Raw genomic sequence first — 15,822 nt, 5'->3', positions numbered from 1 at the left:
CTTGGCAACCTAACTCTATTACATCACCACTCCCTCTGTAGCAGGTCACTGCCTATGCCAAGTTTATTAATATTGCTGAGCCTTTTATTATACGGCCCTAAGCACTTGTTTTCCGTTATCACGTTGCTGTCTGCGACAAGGTGGATTTAGGTTGCAGGGGTTTACTGCCACAGTATTTTGCGGAATGAGATCACCATACGAACTCACTGATTATTTGGCGTCTGCGGAGGGTCTTTTTCTAGTGACAAAACACTACAGACATCCGCATTATCAGTTCAGTTATTGTTCACAGAATGGCGCGTATGAAGACAATCTGATTGTTCAATCTTGGCGTTGTCTGGTGATTAATACAGTTTAACATTTAATTATATAAGTGAACTTACAAAACAAAACGTTTCGCTGGCTTCAGGATGTGATCTTAAATTAAAATAAGGCTGGATTCGGGAGTTATACAGAGGATGCGTCTAGACAGAAAGTAAACAAGCACTTAGACGTCAGCCAAGTGGGTTTCATTCATTCATTTTTGGCCATGTTCCGGATGCTGGAATAAAGGGTAATGATTGAAGAGAAACATCGATGTAACGAAGCGTATGAAGCATTTTGTTGTTACTGCTGCTCTGCTCCTTAAAAAAAATACAATGCAATTGGAATGGGTGAATTGTTTTGAATAAACGCAATGGCAACTATGGCCAAGAGGCGTCAGTAATTTTGTTAGCAAGTTGAGTGTATTATTTGGCTGATTTGCAGTTTATGGATTGGAAAAACAAACTTTCAGGGAGACAACAAGCAACTCTATCCCAGAACTGCCTAACTCGGTCATTTTTTAAAAGCCTCTAATCCCTGGAAATCGAACTCAGGCTCTTCTTCTTCACGACGAACAGGCAGTTATTATGCCATCATGTGGCACTTGTCTCCCAGTGAATTCCTTTAATACATCTTTCCTCTTTGCATTCACGAATCCCACATCTCCAACCGAAGACTGCTAAGGAGAACCGTAAGCTGTGTTGTCTGAAACCACCCTCCAAGTCATATTGATCAGTGCTGGTTCATCATTTGTAAATAGTGCTAACAATAAATAAATAAATTTTCGTATTATTGAAAAATAAACCATGCTGTAACTAATGTCTGTTATAAGAATCGCGTTATACGAGGGTCACATGGAGCTATAACGCTAGTGTGCGTGATTTTGGCAGACTGATATCAAAAATATCAGTACTATATAAAATGCTGTGGTGTACGCGCACACTACGACTACTACCACTCTGTACAAAAGGTGGAAATTACAAAAGTAGCGAAAGGGCACGGACACAACAAGCTGAGGGTGTGAGATGTTATCGTCCTAAAATTATAAATAATATTTGAAGTGGCTTACGTTTAGTGGATTCTGAAGAACTGCCAAGATCTTCGGATGGAAGGGACAAGAAGACGCATGTCATCGTGGTCTTAATAAATTTTGGTATTGGAAACGAGTGTGGATGAGAAGCTTTCCACAAGAACCATCCCAGTACTCATTTATCAGTGAGATATTTTAAGTCTTTGTAGCGAGTAACTCTGTTCGTAGTGCAATACTAAATGTTACAATCGATATGCGAATTGCCAACTGAATTGCTTTTATCATCGATATTGGAAAGTTTCTGCTCGAGTTCTTAAAGAATTCTCATAACCATTTATAATTCTTTAGCAGATTAAATCCAGCCATAAGAAGGTTCCCACGAAGTTTACTCCAACGCTAGAATTTTATGGTGAATACAATTCCAGGTTTGGAAGAAATTTTCGAGTTAAGTCGAGCGTTGTAATTGTACCAAAACGTAAATACGACGGCAAACAATTCTACACGTGGAAGCAGATTCCACGCATCCTGCATTTATTACACAAACACACTCTCTTCAAAATGCCAGATTATAGAGATGTCGCCACTGCATCTTCTTGTAGAAGTACATAAAGATCCAGTGAAGTTTTTGCATTCCACCCTAAAATTTTTAGTGCGACCTCTGACATTTTATTTCCCGAGAGTTGGAAGCCATGCGTAAAAGTACCAGCAGACAGTTCAAAAACGTTCATTAAAGATGTATATATGAAAAACACTGGTGCTGAGAATTTAGGTGGCAAAATCAAACGCAAATACATTTTAAATGCATATGAAAATAGAACCTGACACTCATAATTTATGAAACAAAGCAATTTCTGTCTGACCCCGGAAACAAAATGGCTTGTAACCTGTTTTCAGCACGAAGAACTGGATAACCAGATTAGGAGAGAAAACTCTTGTATAAACATTTGTTTTTGGCATTTATTGAAAACCTGTCCAATACTGTCCTTGTGTCATCTCCACGCAAGATGATCATTATCTGGCACTAACTGCGAACAGTCAGGAGACTTCACAGCAGAGAAACTAGCTTAAAAGGTGCTAGATCCATAGGAGAACTTGTATTCGCAATACTGTCTGCAGAAGGCTTATAAAGCCTTCGTGAATGACTACCAACTATTTGGATTCCTTTGATCCCTCAACACAAAAGAGCCAATTTGAACTGGTTTCAACGGCATGTCGATTAGACAACAGTGCTTTTGACTAATGAGTAAAAAGAGTAACAATATTCCATCTTAACATAGCTGAAAAGGCAACGTTTGAAGGTGGTGACTTAATGGTTTGGGCTGAAATCACTTACAAAGGAAGTTTAAGCTCTTCATGTTTTACTGCGAGGAATTCTGAAGGTTCTAAGGTATAATTATGATGAGATCTTTATGGCCGTCCCTTCGGCACGTGAAACTAGTCCCGACTTTCTTCTAATGGACCGTATTTTCTCATAATATTCTTCGTGTAAACAAATACTTTCACAAGAGGCGTATAGCTCATATGAAAAGCCAGCCAGATCTCACAGGTTCCCTCCCAGAAACTTCACTTCGCTTGTGTCAGTCTTTATGTAATAATGGAAAACGATACCGCCAATACTAATTAACAGTCGCATTCTCAACACGTATCGCAACCAACGGAGATCATACGTCTCATTAGGACATGTTTCCATGAATTATCAACAGGCTCCAATTCGCATAAATCGAATAATTTCAGATCGACATATGCCCAGTCTTTGTGCATTTCAAGACATGCAAATTAACGTCTCGATAACATTTGTCATAATACTGTATAATTTATTGTAATTAGTTGTCCTTTAGGTACCTCAAATCACAACTCGCCGAATGGCCTTTTCTCCAGTGGAGCCTCTGCCCCCATGGCCATTCTCAGACTCGTGTCATTTAGAATTATAAGGAGACAAAATGGGATAATCTGCATATTTTCTCCGCGAAACAGTCAGGAGACTTCACAGGAGAATCAGATTTAAAACAATAAACAATAGATTGTTTTAAATCTTCTGATTCTAATATCTGCTCAAATCTTGTAGCCGAAATTGGTCTTGTAGCGATGAATTTCTTTATTCTCCATTCCATCTTAAACTCCCTTCGTTTATCTACAGGATGGTTTTCCAATAAATGTGCAAGGGCCAAGATAAGAACATGGCATATCGCAATTGGCTTATACATCCAAATCTCCAGCTTCCTTTTTTTATCTAAACAAAGCTTCCAACAGCCGTAAAATTTATCAATTATATCAATTTTAATCTAAATTTGATTTTGAATAGGCTAAAAATAGGAAACTTTCTTCTTGCCTAAATGGTATCGGAACCTTCTGGTCTCCTTTCTTTTCATTCATACTTCCACCTCTGCTGCGTTCTGGTGAATCTACTTCATCCTTATTTAAAGATAAGGCTGATTTACTGTTATCTTGAATCGATGATCATGGTAAACAACCTCTAATAATACGGAAACACATTCCATTACTTTGTCTTCTGGCAGAAGAACGTTAAACGAATCTCCAGGTTCTCATGGAATTTATCCATTTCTTAAAGCCTGTGCTCTAAGTTTAAGCTCTGTTTTGTGTCGACATTTCAAACGTTCTAATCCCACTGCCGTTTTTCATTCTGCGGGGAATTTCTCATATGCAGCTAATTCCTCAAAAAGGCTGACAAAACTTTCCATCCAAATTATTTCCATTACCTTTACGTCATTTTTTGACAAAGTAATGGGGAAATCTAACAACCGCAAATTCTTACTCTATCCTGAATTTTTAATCTGATTAATGATCTCCAGTATGGAGTCAATAAGTGACGATCCACTGATGTCATCTTGACTTACGTTATCCATCTTCAGAGACATTCCATGAAAAACGCTGGAGAAATTCGAATAGTTTCTATCGCATTTTTAAGGCTTTGGGCCTGTTTGGCTTAAAAGTCCTAAAAAAAGTTTCCACCTTTTGCCCTGCCTTCTACAGCTGCGCAACGAGTTGTATTTCTAACTACAGCCTGCTTGTGATGGTGTATGACTGTCTTCTGATTTTTCGACTAATGCACGAGTTCCCCGAGGATCTGCCATACATCTTCTTCCATTAATTAGATTTTCTGTCCAAAATCCTGCTGATGATAGTACGCTACATTCCACTTTTCAATTAGACAAAAGCCTACTCTGCACAAAAAATTACGACTTACCGAATATCTACCACTGGTTCCTTAATTGCTGACCTTCAAGTAATTCTCCAGTGAAGAGATTGAAACGTAGTTAATTTGGGTTTTTATAGAACTCAGAAAACTCTTTCTATCGAGAAAGGGTCTTCTGCTTAAACACCCATCTCCAGGAAACACCTAGTAGGCTAACCCCGACTTATAACCCTTCTTAGTATAAGCATCTTACAAATATTGCTTCCAACTGCATTAAAGAAAGATTTATTTTTCGTTCGGCGCTACCATCTTTCTTATAAACAGCTTTTAGCCATCATAAATCCGTCTTACCATTGAATACTGTTAGCACATTTTGGGGGGGGGGGATATCCCCAAGAGATCTCTTACACTTCTAGATTCCTTCCAAAAGATGGAAGTTATTTCTTCCTTAAAACTCACTGCACTCCTTATTACACGGAAATTTAATTTCTGGTGCATGTGTTTGCTATACATATATCCACAGACACCGTTTTGAATTAGCATCTGTAATTCAACCTCTTTTTTCCAAATCAGTCCGAAAACTGCCTCATTTTGTCAATACCTACTCACAGTTAAAAAAAAACACCAAATTAACTTTTCCTTGCTTCATTTATCCGTTCTACTTCTGTCCTTCGTAAAAAATTTATTTTTTGACTTCTCAAATTTCGAATGAAGTCGAATACTAGAGTATTATTAGGTTCTAATATATTTCGTGGTTGTGATAAACCAGTAAAACAACGACAAATACTATTAGGATACAGTTCATGCTTCACCTCCAATATCGTCCTTAGATATTTTGACCCATATATGAACTAGACTGAACAAGTAATTAAGTTCCTTTTATAATTTTCTGGAGATATTTATGCACAGTAAGTGCTCACTCTTTCCGGTTTAATTCAATAAAAGAAGCAATTCATCTCACAAGCAATCTTAAAGATTATCATGACAGCAATGCAGCTACGGTGGACTTAAATCATAGCTCACAAAGCATACTTAAAATACTGAAAGCATCCTTACTTTGCGGTAAGTCTGTTGAGTATGGTTCAGGATTACGTCTTATCTAATCTGACAGCGACTAGCTGTTTCTGTTATGAGTAATACGAGAATCACCACCCTGTCACATTTAAGATCTTGCAGCCCAAACACACTTATCTGAAATGATTGGTCATATCTCTGAATCTTTATTGATTTTCTGGTTGCAGCCAAAATAAGAACTGTGGAATTTACTGCGTTATTCTGCAAAAGTTGTTCCCCCATATATTTATTTACTTTTCCACAAAATCTATATTATTTTAACTAAACCTTAATTAAAACGTGGAACTATTTCAAAAATTGACGAACATACTAGATGATATTAGTTTCTTGTAAACTATATAAGCAAAGACCAAGATTTATCCTACTAGTAGTATATTCAACTCAATGAATTAAAATGGAACCCGGATCTTTAACTTGAATTTTCTTGGTCTTAAGGTTTCTGGACAGCCAGAAACCGTTCACTTTCACCATAAATTAAAACAAATTCTAGTTTGGCTACTGATCATACTAATATCATAAATTTATAGAGGCACGCATTTTCAAAGGAAAATGATAATTAAAATTAGAATTAACGCTAGAAAGGACACTAAATTGTATAGAAATAAAATTTAATGCATTATTTGTGCATGGCACAATGTCCATTTTGTTAATTCTAATTTTGGTTACCAGCTCCTATGTGATGTTATTAGGAACTTATATTAGGGTATTTAGCAAATTATGCATTAGTAAATAAATAAATTGGGTTGTGCGATGATATAATCCCTCAAGATAGTTTTTATTACCATTAAACGTTTACCCGTTTTTGTGACATCTTCTTTCCAACCTCCTGAATAACACGAAGCGTACGAAGACAAAATATTCACCTAAGTAATTATAGAGTTCAAAGTTAATAAAACAAAATAAACGTGACATTTTCCTCGTGAAACTTTAAATGAAGACTTATAGGTTACTAAGCAACTCCTGTAAGACGTTGCTTTCTTGTAGCCAGTATAAATGACATAGCTGTTAATAAATGACGCAAAATTATCTTTTCCTCCTTCACCAAAGAATCCACGGAGAAGAAATAAATATCAGCAGAAAGTTTATTGAGGAAACTAAAGCCCCTACCTTCTCCCACCCCTTCCCGTTTTACAAAAGAGGATTAATTTAGCCACGCTGACTTTACATTCTGCCAAACTTCGTATCACGTTTCCATCTTAACTTTCATTAAGTGGCATTGACGTCATACTTTGAACCAGTGAACACCTCGCAATTACCCACCACCACTAACTATACACGGAAACGTTAACCATAGCAGCGATGAGCTGATAGAAACCCTTGCGCTTTGAACTGAAGATGAGATCTCGGAGCTTCCCAGTGAGAGATTCCACCAACATCAGCTTAATCTTATTAACTTACCCAGTGTTCTGCTTAGCAAGTTTTAAATTAACAACCTCTTGACCAAGGAGGAGAAGAAAGTCGGAGACTGCATTACAGTATCTCGAGAGATCACGTGGTCACTGATGCGCATCTTCGTTTAAGTAACTTCGACTCGCAATGCTGCTTTAGACATTGGGGAGAATACGAATTGTAAGGCGGATTTCTAGTCTGTTGAGAACTGGACTCATGGTAAAGTACAAGCCAATGCTTTGAAATATATGACACTAAACGAAATTATTTTCCATCTTTTCGTAGTTTGTTTTCTAATGTTCCAGCCAGGTTGGATCTTACAGGGCATGAAAAAAATGTCACATCATCAAAGTTTATGGAAGGCAAAGTTCATCGCAGATTAGCGGAATGGTAAATACAAAAAGAACCTAATTTTCATAATGACATCAGTTTTAATATATATTCAGTTGAGAACAGAATAATGCATTGTCATTAATTATTTCAGCTGTTGCAAAGCTGTACTTCAGACGCTAAACAGTGTCTTCCATTACACGAAGATTAATTATGCCTTCAATGTTCATAACTTATCGTTTAGAGGGAGAAATTATGGGGATGTTGAAATATGGATATAATGGTGTTTTGAGAATTTCATATGCAATGCCTAAACAAAAGGTTGAATGGGGGGAGGAAGAAGAAGAATCCATAGAAAAAGATAAATGACACACAAATTGTGATTCCTACCTTGGCTCTGTGAATGTGTTGGTTTTGATACTCTGAATCGAATTCTGGTTCCGAGAAATAGCTGAGGTCCTGATCCCACGTGCTGTACACCCCTTCGCCGTTCATATCTTGTTCGTAAATCCTCAATACCGATCTGTCCCTGATGTCCCTAGAAGAAAAAGTAAGAATGCTAAAATTAATTGTGAATATAATTTATGTAACAGCGATAAACACTGCAAATTATGACAAAACATGGTTTGCAGTGTTTATCACTGTCGTTCTGTTTGTAATGAGCTATTTAAAATTTAAGAAATGGTAAATAATGGGTTTATTATTCAGTGCTATGTCACTACGTAAAAATTAAAAAAAAAAAAGAAACCCTGAGTAAACAGAATACAAATATACAAAAATGTATATTTAGGTAAAATTATACGTAATAAATCGTAAATAGATTGGTATTTATGTCTTTCTAATTCTTAGCTCGTGCCTTTAATTCAAATTCAGGATTTTTTACTGAATAGTTGTATAAGTCTATCTTAATTTTTCATGGTTTTTCATACAACCAGCAGGTAGGGTGGTTGCACATTGAATTTCTACGTCATACAAGCCCTTGATTACTGAATCCAATGTGCTTTGTCGGCTGAAAGAAATCAGGAAGCACAAGGCCCGGGCTATGGATCAATGAAATACAGTATTGGGATGATAAGCCACGGTGCACTCTTTCAAATGCAACTGTGTTTTCCCAAACGCGAAGTTTGCAGATGGGATATTTCATGGTTGTCTTTGGTCCACTGGTGCCATCGCGTGAAACCACGAACGGCGAGTGCTACCTTCCAGTACTGGATAGTGGCAGGTTTACCTTCAACACAACAGCCCATTCGAACGACTTGCGGTTTCATAGTCTGTGGACAAAAGAAGTGGGATAATGTCGTAGTCCTGATCTTAACCAGACAGAGTGCCTGTGAGTTGAATCAGCAAAATTCGAGAGCTCCCAAAAAGACGCTCTACATTGGCGAAACTACTGCTGCTTTGAGGGAAGATAAGGCGCCACACCATGGACTGTTTTGTCAGAAATTGATAGCAATCTTTCTACGGCATATTTATGCAAAAAGATTGCCTCAACCCGGAATTAATTTTCTTAATAAATGGATATTGTTTTCAGCAACAAATCTCCCATTTGGGTTGGTAGGTTAGGATAGATATCTAAACTTATCTACTCTACTAAACACAAGATTCTTTTAAACGAATGCTTTGAATTCGATTGTCTTTGCTTCACTTTTGGAGGCAAAATTGTCAATTCTGTAAGGAAAACACCTTTACAAAACGGCCAAAACAAGGAATTTTGCGTCAGATCGTCTAAACAGACTATAGTTTATCTCCAGGCACGAAATGCGTTTGAGATAATGGAAGTGGACCAGATGCTAAAATGATTGAACATCAATAATTCTAGAAACGGACAATACATCACCATATATCCAAATATATCCTAGAGTAACTTGGTCACAAGGTGACATACATACGATATGGTAACAACTGTAAGATTTCAAAGTGTACAACACATTAGTTTGGCTTGAAACTTACCGGTATCACAAAAAGGGTGGTTTGGAGGTGCGCTCTTATCGAGATTGTTAAATAGCTCTTTATTTAAGTTATCCGGCAGTCAATCTCAAACTTTAGAATATAGAACGTCTAATTGGAACAGAATCTAATAATAATCGTTGAAATTACGTGGTTGAAATTACATGAATCAAACTTCAGTTTGCAAACTTTGTTTCTTCCCAAGGATATTCATTTTGTTATTCATCTTGTGAGAACATAAACCTCTATAACCTCTCTGACATCACGAAAAGAGACAGGGGAAATGGTGATTTAATAGCCAGAACGGGCACTAGTATAACTGGCTGGGCAAAACTTCCAAGAATTCAATGAGAACTGGAGGCGGTGGGTCGAAATACTTTCCATCGTGACGAATATTCTGTTAATGCAATATCGCTACAATTTTAAACTCCATGTCGAGCTCTTTCTGAGGGAGCGAAAGCCACAAGGCATCAGTATGTTGTGTTTGTAAACTGCGTATATTCTATGGTTGTTTTAAGAGATGAAAATCCAAGTTTCCGGGGAAAAAAACTTTCGTTCAACCCTTCTCTAAGACTACTAACTCAGCCACGGTTTGAAAGAAGCCCATGAAATAATTTGCTGATCCTATTGAGTGTATTTATAAATTTTGGTTGGTGATAGGAATCGAATACTGGCATTCTCCAAGGCGTGAGAAGAACTAAGCCACTCACAAGGACCCATACTAGCAATACAAAATCCAGCCCTATCGAGTATAACTAAGGCGAATAAAACTTTGTCGAATGATGTTTATCTGGAAAGATTCCAGCAGATTTGCCAATGGTCAAAAAAGTATCTTGAATATGTTGTGAGAGAGATAATTGTGACAACGCTAGTGGGAATAGAGGTAAGCGAGTTGGAGCATACCCTGCCCACCAGAATTGTTAGGAATAAAACAGTACTATGCTATATATCTTTTGATTATGGCAAGGTCAGTCGCTGGGATCAAGCAGATCAGGAAAGGGAAACTTATAGGTTCATTCCTAACGGTGAAAGTGTCGATCTTGAGAAAAGGACGTTGTGTGTTTTAAAAGCCAATTCAAGAAATGAAAAATACTTTAATTTTGGGCAAAGCGACTTGTGCTGTTGTGCACAGGATGAATCTAGTTTGCCTGTTATGTTTGAATGCCGAATTAATGTGATCGGCGTTTTAATTTGGATATAATGGTCGAGGGTGTTTCAGAGGATAATGTTGGTAAACTAATTTTGCATTAACAGTACTTCAAGGAATTTTATTGATTTTTTAAAAGGATGATAATGGATGATAGTGTAAGACAACTGATATACAGGAAGGCCTGAGGTTTGTAAAATTTATACGAATTTTTATATTCAGGTAAATTATTGCATAACGTATAATGCGAATTGCAAATGTGTGTGTGTATATATATATATATATATATATATATATGGTATTGTAAATGAAGTATAAACGATAGACGTTTTATGTACCTTTTAACTTTTTGTGTTAAAGAAATACATCAATGAGATCATTTGAATAATGCTGAAACTATATGTAGTTTCAGGATTATTCAGTAGTAGAATTTTCTCCCACAATCCTTCTCCCTTTGTACTTTTCCACACTTGCTTCTTATGAAGTAGTTACAGTAATGGTTCTGTGACGTGGGTTCATTAAAAAAAATAATAATAAGGGCCTCTTCGAGGTTATGACGGTTAAAAAAAAAGAACATCTTACAACAAAGGGGAAAATAAATATTCCGTTTTCTTAAACTGAAGTTTTGGAGAGTATTTTCGGTATTCAGAATACGTTCTGGTACGTCAACCACATCTCTTCCCAAACAGGATGGCATCGTACTGGCCAATTAATTTTTCTAAATTTTATTTACTTCTTTAGAGTGCCAAGACGTGTAAAGAATCTTTTAAGAAGAAAAGTACAAAGAAACTAAGTACATTTAATTCTAAATAGATATTCTCGATCCACCAGTCAACTCCTTGTTAGTAGCACAACCGCGTTCCTTGGCTTGCCAATGTGACGCAAACTAATGTGGTTGTCACGGTAACGGAAGAATGCATTTTGGACTGCGAAATTCCGATCAGATCTGCGACTGCTTCTTTCCTCCCCTTCTTTCTTTTTCCCGGTCTTCGTATTTGACCTGTCTTTGTAAATACCGGGAAATTTCTATTTAGTAAGGAATTCTGTGGTTCTCATGAAATGCTAATGTTCAATTTGGTTAAATTGTCTTTCTCTTAACACAAAAGGATTGCTAATGATTGTCCATTAGAAAATGCAAACAATCATTTATCCAAAATATAATAAATATACCATGACCACACACACATCAATATATCCGACCTCAGTTTGCTTAGTATATGCCCTAATCCAGTAGCGATGCTCATAAAATTATCCGTTTCTTGGAACTTGGTAACTGCAGAACCTCATGCATTATTCAGAAAGCACAAAAACAGACAATTATTAAAAAGGAAGAACTGGTGTTCTTACGAATAATTTAATTTCTACAAAAGGTTTCATTAAAATAGAGCGGCCTAAGTGGGAAATAATGATCTTGGTATGATTAAAGCAGAGCTGGGTACAGAGTTTCTCTCAGCAGCGTAACTGATAGACGCATCAAAGTATTTCAGCATTTAAGACCATCAGGGAACACTGAATATGTGCCTTGGGGCCTTTACAACTGGGTTAGCGGGAAAAACAGCACTGCCATCTTCTTTGAGCTGTAACGATGTTAGCACAGGAACTCTTGCGGAAGGATTCTTATAGGTAAACACATTGCATTATGGGGATTAAAGGATTAATAGGAGCCTGTTCTTCTTGGTCTTTGCGAAATGGAAGCTATTGGCATTCTTTTCTTGGATATTGGAGTAGCACTTGTTTAGGTAAAAACAGATCTGATGAGAGAAGCCTGTTTTTCTGGGCAAGGAGTCCTAGTGTCATTTGGAGTCATGTCCAAGGAATTCTTCGAGAACAGTTCCAACAAAAGACAGGTTCCTCTGAGATGATTCATGTTAGCACCTTTGCTGTAAAGACTATTCATTTTTGTGCCGTAAGTGGCTACTTATATGGGTGCAAAATATTAATCAAACTAGGATATTTGATAAGAGTTATACATAACTTCCAGAGGTGTGAAACTGAGTGGGAGATATGGTTTAGGGACAGGATTTGAAGGCTGAAACATAAGGCAAGCCTTCAGATTGACAGAGTTGGCAATTTGAAGTGGGCAACCGGCTAGAAGAATCTTTGTCAGCAGCTTTGAATCATCTGCATAACCCATTACATCACTTTTACTTGCAATAAAGAGTACAGTGACTGCAATGAATAGGATCAGAGAAAGGACGTAGATTGTAATTCCCCTTGAGAGTATTAGCTGATTTGTATTCAGCACGATTGTTCTTACACTGAGTAGGCCCTGTAGGAACTAAAGAAAATAGCTATGGAAGTAGAAGTAACTCTTTAAAAGGTGTATCAGTGCCTGGATCGATATGGCATTAAAGACTGCTTAGATAGGCTTTGTAGATTACTGCAAATGTACACAACTTGTGCCTCCATGAAAGTAACTTTCAACTCTAAGCGATTTTTTAGCGCTGGAAAAATGGCAAATTTATTGCACCTCTGGTGACTTCATCGGGATTAAGTCATTCAAATTGGAATGGCAGAGCACTGATCTCTGAAGAAATAAAATAAAATATTGAACGGTGATGTTTATATATTTAAGTGTTTCTTATATGCATTTTGTGAGCTGAATGTACAGATGTCACCAGCTTCTTTTGTATCAATAGTTTGGCAGCAGATAAAAGGTGTTATGCGACATATGTATCACATAAGTGCGTACCAATACTGCGATGCATAAGAGTCTGTAGTAACCATATAATAACCTTTTATTTATTTATTATTTTCACACTTTGCTATGTCTATTAATCAAAGGTATAAACTATCTCCAAACTCATTCTGCTGTGTTTGTGGATAATATAGGTCCGAAGCAGGTGAACCATCATGCGAAACCAAGTTTTTCCTTGCATATGAAGCGTACTTTGGAAAACCTATGGGTGATTAAGACAAGTTTTGGGCACCTCGTTTCTGCTGTCGTAGTTAGAGGGCGATATTAAAGGGAATCTTTTCGTGGTAGTCGTAAGTGTATGCTATTTACAATGCCTCGAATATCATGCTGACTGTTTTGCATGGTGGGTATATCAAAGTTTTCAAACGTCTGCTGCGGATGGAAAATCTGTCGTTATCATATGATACCATCCTTTATTCCTTAAATCAAGACCTGTCAATTCATTCCCAATTCACCTTTCGGAGAAGTCTTCAAAGTTTGATGAATAATCTCATGAGCAGGATAACTGGGATTACACCTCAGAAGCTTGTTCAAATAAAGCTCCACATTTCACTAATCATCAAGAGTAGGAGCTGGATCTTTGACGAGATCCTGGACCATAGTGAAGGACTTGGATCTATCCAAAGCTAATGCAGAATTCCTGGCATCTCATTTAAAAGAGTGGACCTACTGAATTCCAGCTGAAACACTTCGTTATACAAAAAAAAAAAGACACGTAACTTAAGTACATTTTACTATTGCTGAATCATGTGCTATTGTTCTGATTCCATTAGTCTTTATGAAGGAATTGGTATTAGATACAATCCACGAGTGGAGCCTTTTCATTGACACTGAAAGTCAAGTAAAAGCTGTGCTTCAACAATGGAAATATACAATCATCGATTCCTGTTCCGCACTCTACCACATTGAAGACGATCAGGGAAACATTAAGCACGCTTTAGAGAAAATCAAATATGACCAGGATAAACGTAAAATCTGTGGGGATTTCGAGGGTCTGGGTTTGCGTTGGTGGTTTCACTAAGTGCCTTTGCTTTCGCTGCGTTTGAAACAGCAGGGCGGTAAGATTAGCACTACGGAAATAGAGAATAGGCTGCCAGAATTGAGTTGTAACCAAGGGATTCTTTACTACATTGTTTGCGCAATTTAATAAACAATCTCTTGGTTTCAAGAAACATAGTCTTGTTTTCATCCACTCCATATCAAGTCAAAACTGGCTTGATATGGAGTGGATACTTGATATGTGATGAAAAAGTAAATAGTGGTATATTTATAGGTCCACAATTTAAGCAGATATTGGTTTCGCAAAACGAAAGAACTGATGTTGAGAGAAATACCTGTCAGCTGTTTCGCCTTGTAGTGAACGGAATTCTTGGTAATTTTAAGGGTAAAAATTACAACAGCTAGCCGACAGGTTGATTGAAAATTACGGAAAAAATGGGATGCAGAATATCAGTGAAGCTAAGTTCCATTGCTTCACTCTCATCTGGAATTTTTCTTACCAAATCTGTGCGATTTTAGTGAAGAATATCCACCAGGACATACATTATCAAGGGAGTTGGAAGTTCTGAAAATTTAGTTACTAAAAGAAGTGACAGCACAGAAGAAATACGTAGAGAAGTGAACAACATTATACCGCAAAGATTTTTAATTCAGTTTAAAAATGTAGATGGAATTATTGCAACATGACACAGAAAAAAGGGAAAGTTTTCTTCTTTATTAAAATGTACGCCTGAAAACTAAAATTGCAATACAAATGGCCTAATAAAGTGGGCGGTACCTACTAAATTTCGGACAGTAGTAAAATCAATTTGTCACGATTTTGCAACGCGGAAATGACTGCATTTGACGTAATTTCCGCTTCATAACAAAGAAAAACGGAGTTGAGAGAGGAGTTCGCGTAAAGGATCATGCGAGATGACTTGGATGTGCTCAGAGCTGGCAACCAGCTGGTTGCGGAAAAACGTTTATGATTCTGGGAATACCACTTAGGTGGCTTTTGGCTAACCATTACCACTCGAGGCAGAAACCGTTTGGTAACCAGAGAAATGGATATATATATTTTTTTTTTTTTTTTTTTTTGATTAACCAAGGAGGGTTTCTACTTAAACAAAAATATGAAGAAAATAACAGAAAATGATTAACTTCTTAAGTGGTACTTGTTCTCAAAAACAAATTATAAAAAAAAATTATGGAATTTTTAATTTATATCAAAAGTTCTTTTTTGCATATATTAGGTTGTCCAAAGCATTGGGAAACTAACGTGCAGTTATATTTAATGCAAATATTGAAGAGGACTGTACGACAGCACACAAGTGTAAATGAATCAAGTTTGGAGAATAGGTAGGAAGATCGATGTCCGCTTTGTTTCAGAAGAATATTTTAAAAATGGCAGGACTGAACCCAAGCCTCGATTTCATTCCGTCAGAATCGGTGTGATACGAACAAGAAAGAGATGAGGGTTCATGAACAGAAATAAGTATCACTTTTCCAATGAAGAACGGTTCCGCTGGAAGGGGGGGGGTTATTCGGTAGTTTACAATTGGAGTCCAGGCAACTTGGGCTATGCTATGAGGCGTTATGCATTGTATTACACGTTAAAGGAGACTTTGCACCGTATAAAATGATTTTCTAACAGGCCTAATAGAAACCTGCCTTGTCTATTAGGGTTTCTTTTGATTATGAGCGAGAAAAACTGAACTATATGAAGTCAATATGTCTATCTGTAACTTGTGAGAATTTTATGGTCGGTT

At 37.0% G+C, this 15,822-nt stretch overlaps 1 protein-coding gene across 2 annotated transcripts in view; it reads right to left on the bottom strand.

The window, feature by feature from the left end:
- The window catches only part of LOC150090971 (zinc finger CCCH domain-containing protein 10-like), a 1,521,236-nt gene that overhangs the window by 381,448 nt on the left and 1,123,966 nt on the right, over nucleotides 1-15,822 (bottom strand). For both annotated transcript variants that reach the window (XM_090373667.1, XM_090373676.1), the window contains exon 9: nucleotides 7,671-7,818. In XM_090373667.1, coding sequence (XP_090229793.1) covers nucleotides 7,671-7,818 — 148 coding nt within the window. The remainder of the gene's footprint in view (nucleotides 1-7,670; nucleotides 7,819-15,822) is intronic.

This window comes from Mastigoproctus giganteus, chromosome 1 (genome assembly GCF_048544385.1).
Source record: "Mastigoproctus giganteus isolate SK-2022 chromosome 1, ASM4854438v1, whole genome shotgun sequence".
In the NCBI taxonomy this organism is placed as follows: Eukaryota; Metazoa; Arthropoda; class Arachnida; order Uropygi; family Thelyphonidae; genus Mastigoproctus; species Mastigoproctus giganteus.
This window is presented reverse-complemented; position numbering and strand designations above follow the sequence as displayed.